The sequence below is a fragment of the Manis pentadactyla genome, chromosome 10, assembly GCF_030020395.1.
Source record: "Manis pentadactyla isolate mManPen7 chromosome 10, mManPen7.hap1, whole genome shotgun sequence".
In the NCBI taxonomy this organism is placed as follows: Eukaryota; Metazoa; Chordata; class Mammalia; order Pholidota; family Manidae; genus Manis; species Manis pentadactyla.
The window spans coordinates 126,284,200-126,300,290 of NC_080028.1; the positions used below are offsets into that span (position 1 = coordinate 126,284,200).

The 16,091-nt window shown below is 58.8% G+C and overlaps 1 protein-coding gene across 1 annotated transcript in view; it reads right to left on the minus strand.

The window, feature by feature from the left end:
• Positions 1 to 16,091, minus strand: part of TRAP1 (TNF receptor associated protein 1) — a 53,453-nt gene that overhangs the window by 1,987 nt on the left and 35,375 nt on the right. The window contains exons 5-16 of the mRNA XM_036920419.2: positions 15,049 to 15,120; positions 13,620 to 13,780; positions 13,029 to 13,138; positions 12,342 to 12,415; positions 11,333 to 11,488; positions 9,923 to 10,043; positions 9,285 to 9,354; positions 6,407 to 6,554; positions 4,735 to 4,920; positions 4,161 to 4,299; positions 3,568 to 3,653; positions 2,186 to 2,331 (exon numbers count right to left, since the gene is read on the minus strand). Of these exons, the coding sequence (XP_036776314.2) occupies positions 2,186 to 2,331; positions 3,568 to 3,653; positions 4,161 to 4,299; positions 4,735 to 4,920; positions 6,407 to 6,554; positions 9,285 to 9,354; positions 9,923 to 10,043; positions 11,333 to 11,488; positions 12,342 to 12,415; positions 13,029 to 13,138; positions 13,620 to 13,780; positions 15,049 to 15,120 (1,469 nt within the window). The remainder of the gene's footprint in view (positions 1 to 2,185; positions 2,332 to 3,567; positions 3,654 to 4,160; positions 4,300 to 4,734; positions 4,921 to 6,406; positions 6,555 to 9,284; positions 9,355 to 9,922; positions 10,044 to 11,332; positions 11,489 to 12,341; positions 12,416 to 13,028; positions 13,139 to 13,619; positions 13,781 to 15,048; positions 15,121 to 16,091) is intronic.

A 16,091-nucleotide genomic window follows, 5' to 3' on the forward strand; every position in this document is an offset into this window, starting at 1 on the left:
GATGAAGTGAAGTACGCCTGTAGAGTGTTTAACTGAAATTTTATCTTAAATGAGAAAAGAATGGCAAAAACTGGGGAAATGTAGGTCTGTAAGAACCAAGCACGTCCCCTTCCTCACAGCCCCACCGAGAGCAGGAAACACGTAAAAAGCAACAGGAGGCTCGGCAACCCGCTGCCGCGCAGCTGAGGCGGCCACGGATGACACCCGCCCACGCCAGACACCGTCTCTGCTAACTCGGGCTGCACTGGGCGCAAGTGTAGGCGGGAGTTTCCACTATAAACTCCTTCGGTTGTTTTGAATTCTGAACCATATGAATATACTACCAGCTTTAAAAGGAAATAAGACATTCAAAGCCTTTTGGCAATGGAAATAAGCACTTCGGCTCTGCCCGAGAGTCATAAGCCAACTCGGATCTCTCACCCAGTCATCACCTCCCCTCATTCCCCAGTTTATATGTAATAAAGAAAACGGGGTTATAAACCAACACGGAAAATACTTGTGATAAAACCATTAGTTCTAAACCTAACCCACACAAAAGCTATGGTGACTACTGGTGCGCTGGGGGGGCAGCGAGTCTGGGTTTTGTTTTTGCTATTTTCTGGTATTTTTATAGTAACTTGTTTATAAAATTTCATTAAAAAAACTATTGCTATATACAAATGCCACCCAAACTGTCTTCATATACAACAGCAACAGCTAGAAAATGAAATTTCAAAATATGAGACACAAAGAATAATTATAAAAAATTAAGAGCTCTACAGAAAATGTAAGTTATCACAAGACATTGTGTTAATGGGTGGAAAAGATCGGTATCCTAAAGATGGCAGTTCATTTGAAATTGACTGGGAATCAATACAGTCTCAGTCACAAGCCCAGAAGTCAGTGCGGGTGACTGGCCAGGCTACCGTGCTACGTCCCCGAGGGGCTGGGGGCCTGCTGGCCCAAGAGCCAGGCCTGGGGAGGCTGGGGTGGTGCGGCCCTGCCACAGACAGGCCCACAGAGCACGTGCGCACCGACACCTGACAGCGGATCGGGGGTCACACACAGTGGGATGCGGGAGAGGGCCAGGGCCATCCTGAACTACCCAGAGGTGCGCTAAAAACCAACACCAATGGCCCAAACTGTAAAGCTTTTAGAAGAAAAGGGCTTAAGATCCAAAAAAGCACCTAACAAAGGGTTACAGGGTAGGGCGACGAAGAGTGCAGACTCCCACTTTAAAGCCAGGAAGTCACGGGGATCAGGGCACAGCACAGCACATGGTCATGACGTAATAATTGCGTGGAGGCTCTTTCGTATACAGATGTTGAATCACTATGTTGTATACTTGCAACTAATATAAAATTGTATGTACACTACACTTCAATAAAAACAAAATGGGCAAAAAGGGAGATTTGTGCCTTTGATTAAGAATTTTGGGTCAAAACGTATCTTTTAATATCTTTTAGCAGGTGCAAAAACAAAGTAGCAAATGACATTTTAAACTGATGAAGTGTATATAAAGAATCCAATAGGAAAAGACACTAGAAAAGAAATATGAGAAAACCAAGCTCAAGGCCAGGAAATGTGGGGCCTGGGGTTCCCCTGCTTTGCTGGGGGAGCCGGTGCCAGCAGCTGGGTTCCACCTGGTCCAGCAGAGGGCACGGCAGCGTCACACCCGGGCACAAAAGCTAAACGAAACTACACAAATGTCCATCAAGACACAACACGTACGTGCCGAGGGAGCTTCCGACTGTGACTGTGGCCGGAGCTGCGGTAGTTAACACAGTACGGCCTCCCCCACGGACGGGGGAGAGCAAGGCTCCCACGCACCCCAGGCTTCCATCCACATAAACGGTCGGCAACAGGCACAACTGAGCTACATGGACGGTAAGGCCATAAAGCAGAGCAAGAAAACTATCAGTCAGCACAAGTCAGGGCCACGGGTCCCCGCGGAGAGGGACAGAACTCCAACGGGGGCGAAGGAGGGGAGCAGGCGGAGGCCACCGAGGGTGTTTTTGAAACTTTACATGGGTGCCGGTTTAGATTTCATTTGGCCGAACTACACAGGTGTTGTCTTTAGATTCAGGGAACTGTACATAAGTTTTACGGGCTTTTTAAGGTCAAATAAGAGAAGAAAGACTGGCATCCCTGCACAGGATTACCTGGCAGGTCAGAGGGTCACGGGCCTGGGCGCCGGCGGCCTTACCGGGGGTTGATCTCCAGCGTGGGCTGCAGGAGCTGGGCACGCTCCTCCTGGGACTTGGCCAGCTGCTGCATGCGCAGGAAGTGCCGGGCGGCCCCCATCTCCAGCACGGTTATCATGGCAGGGTGGGTGTCCAGTCGAAGAGTCACCTACAGGCAAGGCCAGGGCCCAGGGGTGACAGGGGCCCCAGGGCAACAGGGACCTGGTCGTGAAGGCCCTGGGCCGGTGGGGTCTTGCCCAGGTATGAAGCTTCCCTGGTTGACAAGGCAGGAGAACGCAGGTCTCCGGGGACAGACCCTCCCAGACCACGGCCAGCAACGCCCACCCCTGCCCCACTGCATTCCTGGAGCCTCCTTCCCCTTCGAAAGCCACCTGCTTCCAGTGGACCAGTTGCTGCCCAGGCCCAGCGGGCCTCCACGCAGGTCTACCTGCCCTCAGCCCAACGTGCGAATGGCAGAGCCTCCTTCCTACAGGGGCTCCGTCTGGCCGGTGGCTAACCAGCTGCCCCTCCGAAGCATTCCCACCTGCTCCCCACTGTTCACAGGCCGGCCCTCTGCCCACCCCAGGGCTTCGGGCCTCCTGACTTGGGCCTCCCTTCCCAGCAGTGTGATAATGAAAAACACCTGAGCTGGCTCAGACCCAGCTCGCCGCCGCCCAGTGTGTGACCGGGGAGGTGCTGGGCCCCGTTTCCATCCCTGGACAGGGACGATTCTACCTACCTTGGGGGTCACCTTAACCAAGTTACCACTGAAAAGCATGGACTCAGTCCATGTGTTACAGAGACTCAGCTGCACACCTTGGCCTCCTGTCGCCTCCACAGGGCTGCCCTCCTCTGCTCTGGGCCATTGCCCCGTCTGTCCCTTGCGGCCACCCCTGAATGTGTGCCAGTGCCTGCGCTGGACACCTGTTCCCTGGTGACTGCCTCTTGAAGGTCTGTGCTGGGCTGGCTGGTTCTGGGCTCACTGAAGCCCACCCCAGTGCCCCCTAGAACTCCAGCTAGAAAATCAGCGCCCCCAGGCCCAGGGTGGAAGCCCTTGTGTCCTCTGCCACCAGAGCTTCTCTGGGGCCCAGACCAGGATGGCTCTGGGTTGGCCAGCTGGGGACCCCTCTTCTCTGCGTCGTGACCACAAGGCCCTCAGAGGCTCACCCTAGATTTTCTCGGTTCCCACCTGCTCTATAAAGTGCAGCAAATAGGCCAGCTGCCTGCCTCAGCAACAACCCTGGGGGCACGTGGCCACGTGTGCACACACGAGTGGCAGTGGCACGCCTGGGTCCCACCTCTTATCACGGCTTCAACAGCCGCTGGGAGAACGCCCACCAGGCCAGCCCTTCAGAGCTGGCGGGGCAGCCAGCTGTGCTGTCACCGAGGGCCACGACAGCCTCACCTTCACGTTGGTGACACGTGTCCCCAGCGCATTTCTCATCCAGGCCATCAGGTCCTCCACCTCCTTCTCTGACAGGCGGTCACCGGCTATGGGAGAGCAGAAGGCCATGCGCCCCACTCCACCTTGGCACCTCTGGGCGCCTGAGATGTCAACATGCCAAGTGCCAGGCAGGCCCCCGCCACCCCTGCTGGCTGCCTGCACACAGACAGCTTCCCCAGGGCTTTTCACCGAAAATCAAGCAGCAAAACTGGACCTCAGGGCACCTTTGGCTGCCTGAGGCCCACACAACCTTGGTTAGGAAACTCCCATCAATCTTAAGGAAAGCAAGTTGGAAGGAATGTTGGAGATCCTGGGGTCCAAAGAGGTAAATGGTTTCCATTCATAAGAATGTTTGAAGAATTTAAAAATGTTCCCAAAACAGCTTCTTTGGGATAGGCCGGTAATTCCAGATACAAGTGAGGAAAACCCCATGAAACGCAGCGCTGTTGGGTAGAAGGGGCCCTGCAGCAAACGGTGCCAGTCCGGGGCCCAGCCTACCCCCTCCGCCTGCACCCCGTGGGTCGCCACCCGCCCCCGCGAGAGGGAAGGCCAACCTGGGGACCCATCTCCAAACTCCTCCTCCTTGTAGTGATCGACCACGATGTCCGTTTCCACGGAGATCAGCTTCTTCTTGTCAAACTCACGAAGGTGGAGCAGGGTCAGCTCGTCGAATCGCTCGTAGCAGAAGAGAACCTGCGGGGGAGGCCGAGAATGAGGCCCTTGGGCCAGGAGAGGTCTCTGCCTGCGACGAGGAGCGCCCGCCTGAGTCGTGGGGGGTCCCCAGGGGGCGCCGGGGCATCCCGGGCCTTGCGGAGAAGGTTGGTTGGCCAGCTGGGGCTGAGGGAGCTCTGGCTACATCTCAGCAACAGAAAGTGACTGTTCAAGGGAAATCCCAGGGTCACCTCCGCGAGAGACACAAACTGGACGGCAGGCTTGGGCCGAGGACTCCAGGCCCCTGGACGCTGACTCGTGCTGCTTGGCTCTCCTGGGTCCTGGGCACGTTCAGCCATTTGCACTGAGCAGAGACCCTCCTGCAGGCGCTGGGCCCCCACCTTGTCCTGACGTGGCCCCAGCGGGAAGGGCAAACGCAGGGGGCCCGGCCCAGCAGCTGCCCCGAGGCCCACCCACCTCCGTGTTTTTCTGCTTCATGGCCTCGTAGTAGGGCGAATGCTCAGCCAGGTGGCGGCTGGGGGCGCACAGGTAGTAGATGCTGCGAGTGCCAGCCCGCATCCGGCCAGCATAGTCCTGGAGGCTGGTCAGCTGCCCGGCGGGCAGGGCCGAGGACTCATACCGCAGCAGCTTCGCGATCCCCTCCTGCGGACAAGGGCCAGTCGCTGCTCATCCCGGATCCCAGCTGAGAGCCTCCCAGCCAGCGGGGCACAGACTCGGGGAGCCCACGGCCAGGAGGCGGCAGCTCGGGCCGGCCCTGCGGCCAGGGCACCACGTTCTGCAGCTCCTGCAGAGGCCGGGCCTGGGGGCGGTGCTCCGGGGAGGCTGGGCCCCTGGGGGCTGTGGGGACCCCGGTGGTGCCCCTGAGTCCCCACACCCAAAGCTCAGGGGGCCTTGGAGAGCACCTTCCACCCTGGGTGGCCCAGGGCCTTGTGGAGGGGCCCTGCCCAGAGCCTGCCCCCCCTCCACCCTCTGTCCCTCACCGCCCTCTCCTCTGGCCGGGCACGGGGACGCAGGTGTGAAATCCCCACTTCCCGGCCCTCCTCACAGCCAGGGGACTGTCCTGGCCAGTGGGGGCAGGGGAAAGTGAGGCATGTCACTTGAAGGGGCTTGTGCTTCCCCTCATACTTCGGCTGGAATTTGAGGCGACTGCTGGGGTCACCTCGACCCCACAGGAGCTGCCTGGAGGGACAGAGGGGCGGCGACAAGCTGCAGCCGGGCTGATGCCACCAGCCTGGCCGTGGCCTGGCATGAACCCTGCCTTGTCTGCACCACGGACTCATCTCCGATAATCACAGCCGACAAACAACAGGCACAGTGAAGATGGTGGGCGGAAGGCCGACACACAGCGGCAGACCAGGGCCGGGAGCCCCGGCGCTCGCGCTCCCGTCTCGGAGCCTCACTAACACAAATGCGCTAAGCGAGCTACCAGTCCCGGAGCAGTGAACGAAGCAGCAGCACGCACTGCCCAGAGGCTGCGGGGGAGGCGACCGGCCCAAAGAGTGAGCCTTGGGAACCCCAGACGGCGGGCCACCCCCCTCCTTGCTCTTCTGGTGCAGAAGCTGGAACCCCGGTGCTGGGAGTCCCCTAATGGGGACAGGTGTGGGGGTGACGAGTGGTCTGTATGAAGTGCCACTGAACTGTTCCCTTTCGGAAGGTGAATTTCATGGTATGTGAATCGTACTACAGTTTGAAATCAGCCAGAGCAGGTCCATGGCACACTTGTATCATGTTCACGTAGCTACCTGCAAGGCTCCCCGAACGCCAGGCTGCTGAGCACACAGTGGCCTGGCCCTTCCCCAAAGGGCCCCTGGCCCCCAGGCCTGTCCCCAGCCTCTGGTGACCCCTGAGCCCCAAGCCCTGGGAGAGGAGGCAGCACGCACACCTGCTTCCTTCCGGCCTCGGGTGAGGGGACTGGAGCTGGGCCCTGTGGGGGAAAGGCCAGGGCACGGGCACCCCTGATCAGGCGGGGCCTGCTGCGTCCCCCGGCACAGGCCGAGGCTAGAGGCGATGCCCAGGGACCCCTGGGGAGCAGGGCGAGGGTGCCCCCGGCACCATCATCAGGTTTCTGGCCTCCACCAGTTTCTTCCACATCCACAGCGGCCCAGAGGCCTGGAAACCCACGCCCTACCTTGACCTCCTGTTCAGCAGCGGTCACGATGCCTTCCCTCATGAACAAGCCATAGTCTTCAAAAAACTTGGCATATTTCTCAGCATCTTTTTTACTCTGGTCAATGAAGAATTTTATTAGCCTCTGCTGTATAAGGTCCCGGAGTTTCCTATAGAACAGAAATGTACTCATCATAAACAAGCAACTTTTACGAGATAAAAACAGCCAGAAGGATGTGAAAAACCACTCGGCCCACTAATAACCAAGGTAGTAAAGAGAAGGTAGTAAATTTTGGCCAAACTGAAAAGACGAGGCCAAGGAGAGGGTGAGCCTTGGCCAACATTAAGGACACACGTGCCCCCTTGTAGCAGGAACGCAGACCGACGCCCTCCCTAGGGAGGGCAGCCGAGGGCCCAGCCGGGACGGCGAGCCGCACGCAGTGCGCTTCAGGAAGCACCGTGAATGACCAAGGCCTGTGGACCAGGACTCTCACTGTGCCACAAAATAGAAAGTAAGTATGAACAGCCTCAGTGTCCAGGGGAAAGAACAGGTCAAGGTGAATGACGGCAACTGCGCGGCCATTGAAAATCACATCCTCTGATGATCCCACGACACGAGGAAGAAAACCCAGAAAAATCCCAGTAGGGGTGAGCTAGTGTCACGGGGCATTATGGACGCAGACCCCACACAACTCCGGCCTGCGCGGGAGGCATACCTGTGGTATCACTTGGTGGACAAGACTATGGGCAACTTGATCAGCAAAATTAGGGGTACCTTCATTTCTTTCTTAATATTTTGCCTTTCCTTTGAAAAAGTGAAGTTTCTGTGTGTTTCCTTAATAATCCAAGGTCGGGGGCAACACCATTTCGCATTCATCTAAGCTTTTCCTTTTCCCTGTGGCTCCCGTCTGGCAGGACTCGGTCCTTCGGCACAGGGCAGAGTGGGCCAGGCGGCACCCACACCTGCAGCGGGGGAGCCCTAGCAGCTGGGATGGGGTGAGGGCGCAGGGAGGAGTCCACGTAGGGCTGGGGCGGGCAAGCCTGGGTGTAGAGTCAAGGGGCAAGGCCCCCAGAGGGCGTCCAGGCAGCCCCGTGTGGGGAGCAGCCACGGCAGGCTGGCCTCCCGGAGGGGAGGCGTTAGGACAGCGAGCGGAGAGTGAGCAGATCTCTGTCAAGGGGGCAGATGTGGGAAGGGGTGACAGTCGGGACCAGCGGTGCTGGGTGGACGCAAGGGACACAGAAACACATGCGTGCACACGTGCATGCGTGCACACACTCACGCCAACCCTCGTCTGTGCTCAGCTCTGTCCCGTAGTAGGCCTGGGAAACGTGGCCAGCAGTGGTGCGCCCAGTGCCCGGGCCTGGCATCTAAACGTCACCCAGGCTCCAGGAGGAATGAGTAATTCCTGGTGGGAAGTGATGGAGGCAAAATACAAAGCGAGCCTCGATCACCTGTGCCAGAGGCCAGGAGGCAGTGGGAGCATGGCGGCCACACGTCAAAGGGCACGGGAGCCGTCTGCCCAGCCGTGCTCCGTGGCTAAATCAGGGACGGTGTGGGCATCACAGTAAATGAGGACAGGAATAGATCAGAGCCCACTAGTAAAACAGACATAAGAAAAGCCACCTAAGTATTATAATAAATGACTACTTTGGAAGTTTGATGAGGTAACACGCTACTTACACAGCTGCAAAACCCCACCCCACATAAAGATGCGTTCCGCATGGGGAAGAGTGCCTTCCCTCGGGGAGACGGGCAGATGCCCCAGGAGCCCCAAAGCCAGCACTGGCACTCGGGGGCAGCTCTGGCAGGTGCCCCCGATGGGATGCAGTCGCTTTGTGCTAGTCCTGCACCTACTCCAGGGAGCCCCACTGAGCCACGACCTCACACATCACCGGCCTAGACTCCAGAGACAGCCAGACCCCGAGAGGGAAGGGCTAGACCTTGGCCGGCCTGAAGGAGGCCACAGAGACGTGGCGACCAAAACCCCGTGCGACTCCGGGCTGGACCCCCTCAACGCAAAGGACACGACGGGGCCAAGCAGATGGCTGCAAATGGGTCTGAGGACGGGGCGGTGCTGCACCAGAGCTGGGGGGGGGGGGACGTGCTTGTCCAGAGCAAAGACGCCCGAAGGCACCTGCGGAAGATGGGACATCGGGGAACAGCTTACTGTCAAAGGGTTCAGGGGAAAAAAGGACATTGTCATTTCTCCTTTTCTGTAATCTGACTCTTCTCTGACCAGGATGAGTTCTTAGACTTAAAATCTAGCCCTTGAAAACTACAAAGAGCGACAGGGCAGCCGACGCAGTCAGCCTGCAGCCTCAGGCACCACCAGTTGCTGGGTGAGCCCACAGCCCGAGGTCAGAAGACACGGACTCAGATATGCTTCACTGGCTGGTGTGACCTCTCTGGGACTTGGTTTCCGTGACTGTGACACAGGGACCCAGTGGGCCCCACCTCAAAGGATCACATGAGCTGCATGCGAAGGGTTTGGCACAGTTCTGGGTGGGAGCAAACACTGGGATGGGGAGGCTGAGAAAGGCCACCAGCTCGGCCTACGGGGATCCCAAGAGCACCACCTCCAGAAGGGGCTGGTGCCCGGCCTCTGCCCTTCACACCACCAGGGACCGAGGCCAGGCTCTCCTGGCCTTGTGGCTGTCCTGTGCCTTGTCCGCCTCAGAGACAGCGTGCCCGCTCTCTGGGATCCGGGCGTGGGCTGGCCAAGGCTGGGGACATCTGGCGCCCACAGTGCTTCCTCAGTAGTCAGTCCGCAAGCTCCTTTATAAAAACTCTCAGTGTAACCGTGGGCAGAGCACGCCTGACCCCGGCGCCGCCAACACGGCCCGCTCAGCCCCGTGCTCCGCCCCCCGCCCCTCCCAGCCCGCACGGCTGCGCCTCGCACCTGATCAGCGCGCTCTCCTGGAGGAGCTCCCGGCTGAGGTTCAGGGGGACGTCCTCGCTGTCCACCACACCTTAGGGACAAAGCTCCGTCAGGGCGTCCCGGGCGCACGGCCCTGTCCCACCCACACCGCCGGCCTCCCCGTGGGTAAGCGGGAAGCAGCGCCGGCCCGAGGGGGGAGCCCCGCCGTGCCGCTGACGCCCTGGACAGCGATGTGACGACGCAGAGCAGGCCAGGCCGGGAGACAGTAGCTAAGGTTCCAGTATCAGTTTCACACCGAAAACCACTTCCTGGATTTCACGTTCAAAATCATAAATGCATCGTGGATATTTTGCAACTTTGTGTGACAAAATGGTACCAAGAGTTTAATGAATTCTTTATTAAGCTCTTAAAGAATTCATGTCAAAGGCCATTCATATATAAACCTGAAACTCAGGTAATACCTTTAGACGTTCAGAGAACGTGATTTAAACATCTTGCTACCCGCATTATGCCCCAATCGACCCTGACTACCGTTCGGAGGCCAGACGCTCCCCGGGGGGCTCTGGGCGGGAAAAGCGGAGCTCTTTGGGATCGCGTCAGCTGCCGGCCACACCCAGGGCCCGCGGCCCCCACGCCGCACACAGGCTGGGGCACCGTACCGCGAATGAAGCGCAGCCACGTGGGCAGGACGTCAGCGGTCTCGGCCCGGACGAGGACTTTGCGGCTGTACAGCGCAACGCCAGAGCCCAGCTCGCGGCTCACGTCAAACAAGGACGGTTTCTGGGGGCAAGGAAAGAGCGGCGTCGGGGGGCAACGGCAGGAATCCCCGTCGGCCACAGAGCCTATGAGGGCTCACAGGGACTCTGCTGACGACGCTGAAAACCACCCCTTCTGGAGGGGGGCCCTGGGCTGGATGTGTACCAATCCGGAGGGGACACCCGTGCCCAGGACACCCCCACAGCGGCTCGGAGCGGGAGCAGGGGTGCCTCCCCGAGGCAGCTGCCGCCCTCCCCGCGCCCCTCCCCCAGGGATGCAAGAAACGATGAGCAGCGTGTCCGGGAGCAGGCCAGACCCGCTAGGGGCCAGGGACAGCGGGCTTCGGCCGTAGGCCGGACCTAGCTCATCACCTGGTTTGTGTAGCCCAGGAAGGCTTTTCCATTTTTAAACAGTTGAGGAAAAAATGAGTCTTTCATGATATGTGAAAATACGGGATATCCAAATTTGATGTCCATAGTTTCCCGTGGCACAGCCCTGCCGGCTGGCTCAGGCGCGGTCTGCAGCGCGGTCATGCCGGCGTCGGGCTGCAGGGCTCAAAGCCGCCACTACCTGGCCCTGGACAGAAATGCCCGTGGGGGCCTGCTCGACACCAGCGCTGTGCCACCTGCAATCTGCACACACATCACATTGTGTCGAGATGAAGACTGACTTGGGAGGTCCTGGCTGTGGGGCAGATGCCCGGACTCTGCACCCCTAACACGTCCCAGGAGACGCTGGTGCTGCTGGTCTGGTCTGTGGTGGGGGTCTGTAAGACGCCTTCCAGAATGGGGAACAGGGCGTCAGGAGGGCCGCAGTCAGATGAAGCCAGGGGAGGCCGTGCTCGCCCCGGCGGGCTTCGGCACAGCCTTCCCCTAACTCCTGCGCGCCGGACGTCCCAGGGGCCCAGTGGCAGCAAGGACAGCCCACTGCCTCATCTGAGCGGCAGAGCCCCGTTCCTCCACGCAGCCCAGGGACGTGCCTGCCTGCAGACAGGAAGCCCAGCGGGCTGCCCAGGGGCCCCCACTGCAGACTCCCCGGGCCAGCACCCCATTCAAGAGCCCAGGTTCCCAGCACCAAACATTCCTGTTCCTCCCCGGAAGACAGCATGCAGACACTCCTCGCTCGAAACCCGCGTCCACCCGCCCCAGGGCACAGGGTTTTCTTTCACTCTGATGCTGCCAAGTTAACTTCCGTGATGTGTTTGTGCTGAACTGTTACTGTTCAGGGAAAGTGCTGTGGGAAAACCATCACCAGGCGGGATGCCCGCTTCAGGGAGCAGCGGACGGGCCAATGAGCAGCTGCACAGGGCTCACCGTTTCCGGCACGTAGAAGACGCTGCGGATGTTCAGCGGTGCATCCGTCCTGTAGCGCAGGGTGTAACGGGGCTTATCATGGGCCTGAGCGAGATAGCGGTAGAATTCCTCGTCCTGCTGCTCGCCTACATCTTTAGCATCCATCATCCAGATGGCCTGGAATAGAGATTAGTGGGGGACGTTATGTCTGAGACGCATCCTCCCAACAGCCTGTGGGCTGAGCAGGCAGAATCCGTGACCCTGCGTGCGCTCAAGGACACGCCTGGGACACACAGGGTGGCAGTCTTGGGTACAAGACCCTCTGTCTCCAGTACCACATGCCCAGCTGGGGATGGGAGTGGCAGAGACACAGAAAAGGGTCTCGGATCAAGTGCGCTTCCCCAGGCCAGAGACAGGAGGAGCCAGGCTGGGGCAGGTTCTGGACGTGCCGCACATCCGTACATCACCATCTACTAGCCATCAATGGGTGAGCGGACAAAGAAACCTGGTCTCGCCACAGGAGGGAGCACCCGTCCGCCTAGAAAGGACTGGTGCGCTGGCGCATGCCACAACACGGACGAGCCTTGTGATAAAATAAGCCAAACACAGAAGGCCATGTAGTGCTTGATTCCGTTTATATGAGATGTCCAGAATGGGCAAACCCACGGAGACTGAAAGCAGATGGGTGGATGCCAGGGGCCAGAGAGGGGGGAAATGGGGACCACTAGTGGGGGTAGGGCCTCTTTCTAGAGTGATGAAAATGTTCTAGAATTGACTGGTTGCATGACTCTGTGGACACACTAAGGACCGACGCACTATACACTGTAAAAAAGGGGGAACTGTACAGGTGTGAGGCCCCGGTGCAAATGGCCAGGGTGCAGGGGGCTGGGGGCCCTGCCTGCACCTGCAGGGCTCACCCGTCCACAAAGAACCCCTAGCCCAGGGACCGTGACGCCATCTCCCAGTCCCGTCTCTGCCCGTCCGGCCAACCGAGCACCAGCTGAGACCTCCGGGCGGCTGAGGGCCCCACCTGCAGGGTGTTGGTGCGCCTTCCGTTGAGGTACAAGGGGAAGCTGATGAAGTTACTGTACTTGGTCACTACATCTGGAAGAGACAAAAGGAAAACAACAAACACAGAGGCTTCCGGTGACAATACTCTGCAAGCGCTGTGGGGCAGTCGGTGCACAGGGGAGGCTGGAAGCCAGGCCACCGCAGGGACCCTGTCCTGCCCACACATGGTGAGCAGGACTCATTCCAGAACCAGATGTTTTGAGGCCAGGGCCACATGAGGCCACACGCCTTCGTGGTGGCATAAGTATGGTTTTATGGGCCAACAGCAATGCCTGGAAAGCACCTGGCACTTGATCGGCATTCGGTGAGGCCAGGGAAAACCATGCCCGGAAGCGCTGGCTCCGGTTCTTGCCGGAAGCTGGGCTCAGGCTGGGAGGGCGGGCCTGTGACATCGCACAACACAGGCGGGACGCCGAAGGGACGCATGCCGCTTGGGAGGGAGAGAAGCACCCCTGACCACAGCAGCCTGTCCCTGGTTCGGCTTGCAGCCTGCAGGGGCTCTGGCCCCGGAGACCTACTGGCCGTCCCAGCAGACCCCTGCCCTGCACCCCCCATGCTCCCGTCCAGACGGCAGCACGGCAGTGGGGGGCGCCCCGCCGGCCTGGCTGCTGCCGTGCGCACGTCCTGAGGCCTGGGCTCCACTCACCTCGGACCCGGGCCTCGCTAGCAAACTCTCTGCTGTCCGGCTTGAGGTGGACGATGATTTTGGTCCCGGTTCTAACTCCCGAGGCCTCCGCGACTTCAAATACCCCAGAGCTGAGACACACGGGAAAGGGGAAGCCAGACGCACTCATGGCCGCTGGCAGATCCCCCACAGGCAGGCCCCTCACCGCCAACGCGCAGAGAGGGCAGCCGGAGTGCCGCTGCCGACCCGGCCGAGCCCCCAGGCCACCGAGCCTCCGTCAGCGGCACTGGCCGCTGCGTGTGGGAGGTGGGCTCACACAGAATAGGCCCAAGGAGACCGCCGGGCCCCCCTGGGGAACAGCTGGGCCTAAGTGTAGCTGACCATTCAGAGGGGCCCCGCCCGGGACAGGCCGAGGGGAGCCATGCAGTGTGGGAAGACTGACTGGTGCCCCAGAGCCCAGGAGGCCCACTGCCGCTTTCTGTGGAGTCTCCTTCCTGGAGAAGCAGTAATGCTTCACTTGGATCTCCGTCTGCATGTCGGCAAGCTGGGCTGCGGGGGCCCCAGGGGGCAGGCACGCCCTGTATGATGCGGGGACCCTGACGTCACACTCACCCGTCTGAAAGCCACTGGTAACCGGGGCTGCCCGGGGCTGCTGAGCGGGAATAGACCTCGACCCTGTCGGCCACCATGAACGCCGAGTAGAAACCTACTCCGAACTGACCAATGATCTTGCTGCTTGCCTCCGCCTGGTTCTGCAGCGCGTCCAGAAAGGCCTGCGGTGGCGAAGGCTGGTCAGAGGGAGGGCGCCCTCTTCCCCAGAGAGGACGGACATTGGTGACTCCCTGTGTTCGTTCCTCCAGCACACGCTGAGACATATTTGTTCTTCCAGACAACCACACTAAGCACTGCCCACCCCACGTCACAGAGAACCCCGGCAGTGTGGCGACAGGGTGGCAGGGGCCTCGCAGATGGCTCCCCGCCAGCCCCAGCCCCTGGAGTTGAGCAGGCGAAGGAGGAGACTCCCAGCAGGGAACTCTGTCTCCTAGATTTTAAGCCTCCTGGGAAAAATCATACATACCAAACACACACTTCTGTATGTTATCTCAAGGCACTCAATTAAAACTCATGTTATCAAAGTTCCTAAGATGAAAAATTAAGTAAGACGCACATGTGCGCTGCTATGTACAGTGTCCAGAACATGCTGCGATGGCGGGAATGTTCCATGTGGTCCAGGGTGGGAGCTGCTGACCACATGTGTGCCCAGCCCGGGGACTGTGGCTAGTACGACCGGGGAACTAAACTTCAAGTTGTAGGTCACTTTGATTTTAAACTCAAAGAGCCGTGTGGAGCGAGCGCTCCTGTCTGTGACGGCACCGGCTTTCTGTGATGGGAATCCAAGCAAGAATGCAGTGGGAAGGAAGTAACTTAGGCAAAGTAGATAGTTCTGCGAATCACTTTCAACTGACAATCAGGCTATTTGGAAGCATATGGTGCAAGATGCCCTTTTGTAGGCACCACAAAGGGCCACAAAAACAAACAAAAAGCCTTTGGACTCCAAGGAGAGGTACAGAGGCAGCCAAGGCCACAGCCCTTGCCTTGGGCTGGCACAGCTGCTGCTAGAGGCCACCCCGCCCATCCGCCCCCCACAGGCGTCAAGTCACATTAGCAGGGACCAGCCCTGTGGCTCGGCCTGCGAGGGGCCTGAAGCGCTGTGCAGCCCGCACGCGCCAAGGGCCCAGCTCACGCCCGAGGGGCTCTGCTTCATGCCTACGCCACTCCAGCAACTGCTGAGAAATGACTTGAGAGAAGAGAGTCCGGGACAGAATGGCGTGGTCTGGACTCGGACCGATGGGCTGTGAACCTAGGGATGGCCAATTTCTAGCTGTGGGAAAAGCTTCATCTACAAAATAACAGGAGTGACCTCAGAGGTCCCAGTGCTGACATATGAGATCACGTGCTACCGTGTTCACACTGAAGCTGGCGTCTGGAGTGTACTGGGACAGTGTGCCCTCTCTGGTCAAAGGGGTCACAGGAGGCTTACCTTTGACCCTGACCTAGCAATCGTCCCCAGGTTGGACACCAGCTCTTCCTGTGTCATCCCAATGCCAGTGTCCTAAGGAGAGAGACACATCACATGCCAGTGTCGGCGGTGGGGAGCAGGGATGGGCGTGTACAACGGCCCCGGGGTGAGAATGGCATCGATGACACCTGCCAGGCAGGGCTCAGGGACACCCCCCCACAGCCATCAGAAGAGCCCACCTGCAGTCACCTCAGCCAGGCCTCACTAGAGGACAGAGACACACAGATCAAGGACAGAGAATCCAGAAACTGAGATGCACAGTCACTTGATTTTTGATAATGGTTCCCAGGTAATTCGATTATAATCTTGAATAATAATTAACAGTAATCAGTATCTTGAATAATAAGGGCAAAAGTGTTAACAACCAAAATGTTTGATCAACTGCTGAATGGATACACAGACTGCTTCACACGCACACAGAACACTTCTCAGTGACAGGAAGGCACAAATACTGACACATGCAACACGGATGAATCTCAAGAGCATTTTGCTGAGTGAAAGAAGTCAGACTCAAAAGACTACCTAATGTGGAATTCTGGTTACATGGAATTCTAGAAAATACAAAACCACAGTGATAGGAAGGAGCTCTGTGGATGACAGGGCTGGGAAGTGGGGAGGGAACAGCAGGGGTGTTGTCGTCCTGACGGTATGTGTAGTTACAGCAATGTGCACACCGCTCGAAACCCACTGAACGGTACACTTAACATTGACGGATTTTACTGCGTGTAAATTATGCATCAATAAAGCTTCTTAAAACAACAGGAGAGGTGGACGCATACCCGGACCCCCAGGAGTGAGTGAACGAGAGAGCACAGACACCCCAGAACAGGTCCCGCGCAGGCGCATCAGCTCCCGTGTAGAGGCGGGAGGCCCAGGCAAACAGTGTCCAGCACATCCCGGCACTGGCTGTGGCCCTGGGAGGGCAGGTCCAGCAGCAGCCGTCTCGGGACCAGCACGTCCCTTAGGCCCACCTGCCTGAGTAACCAGGCCCCCTTTGGCTTTCC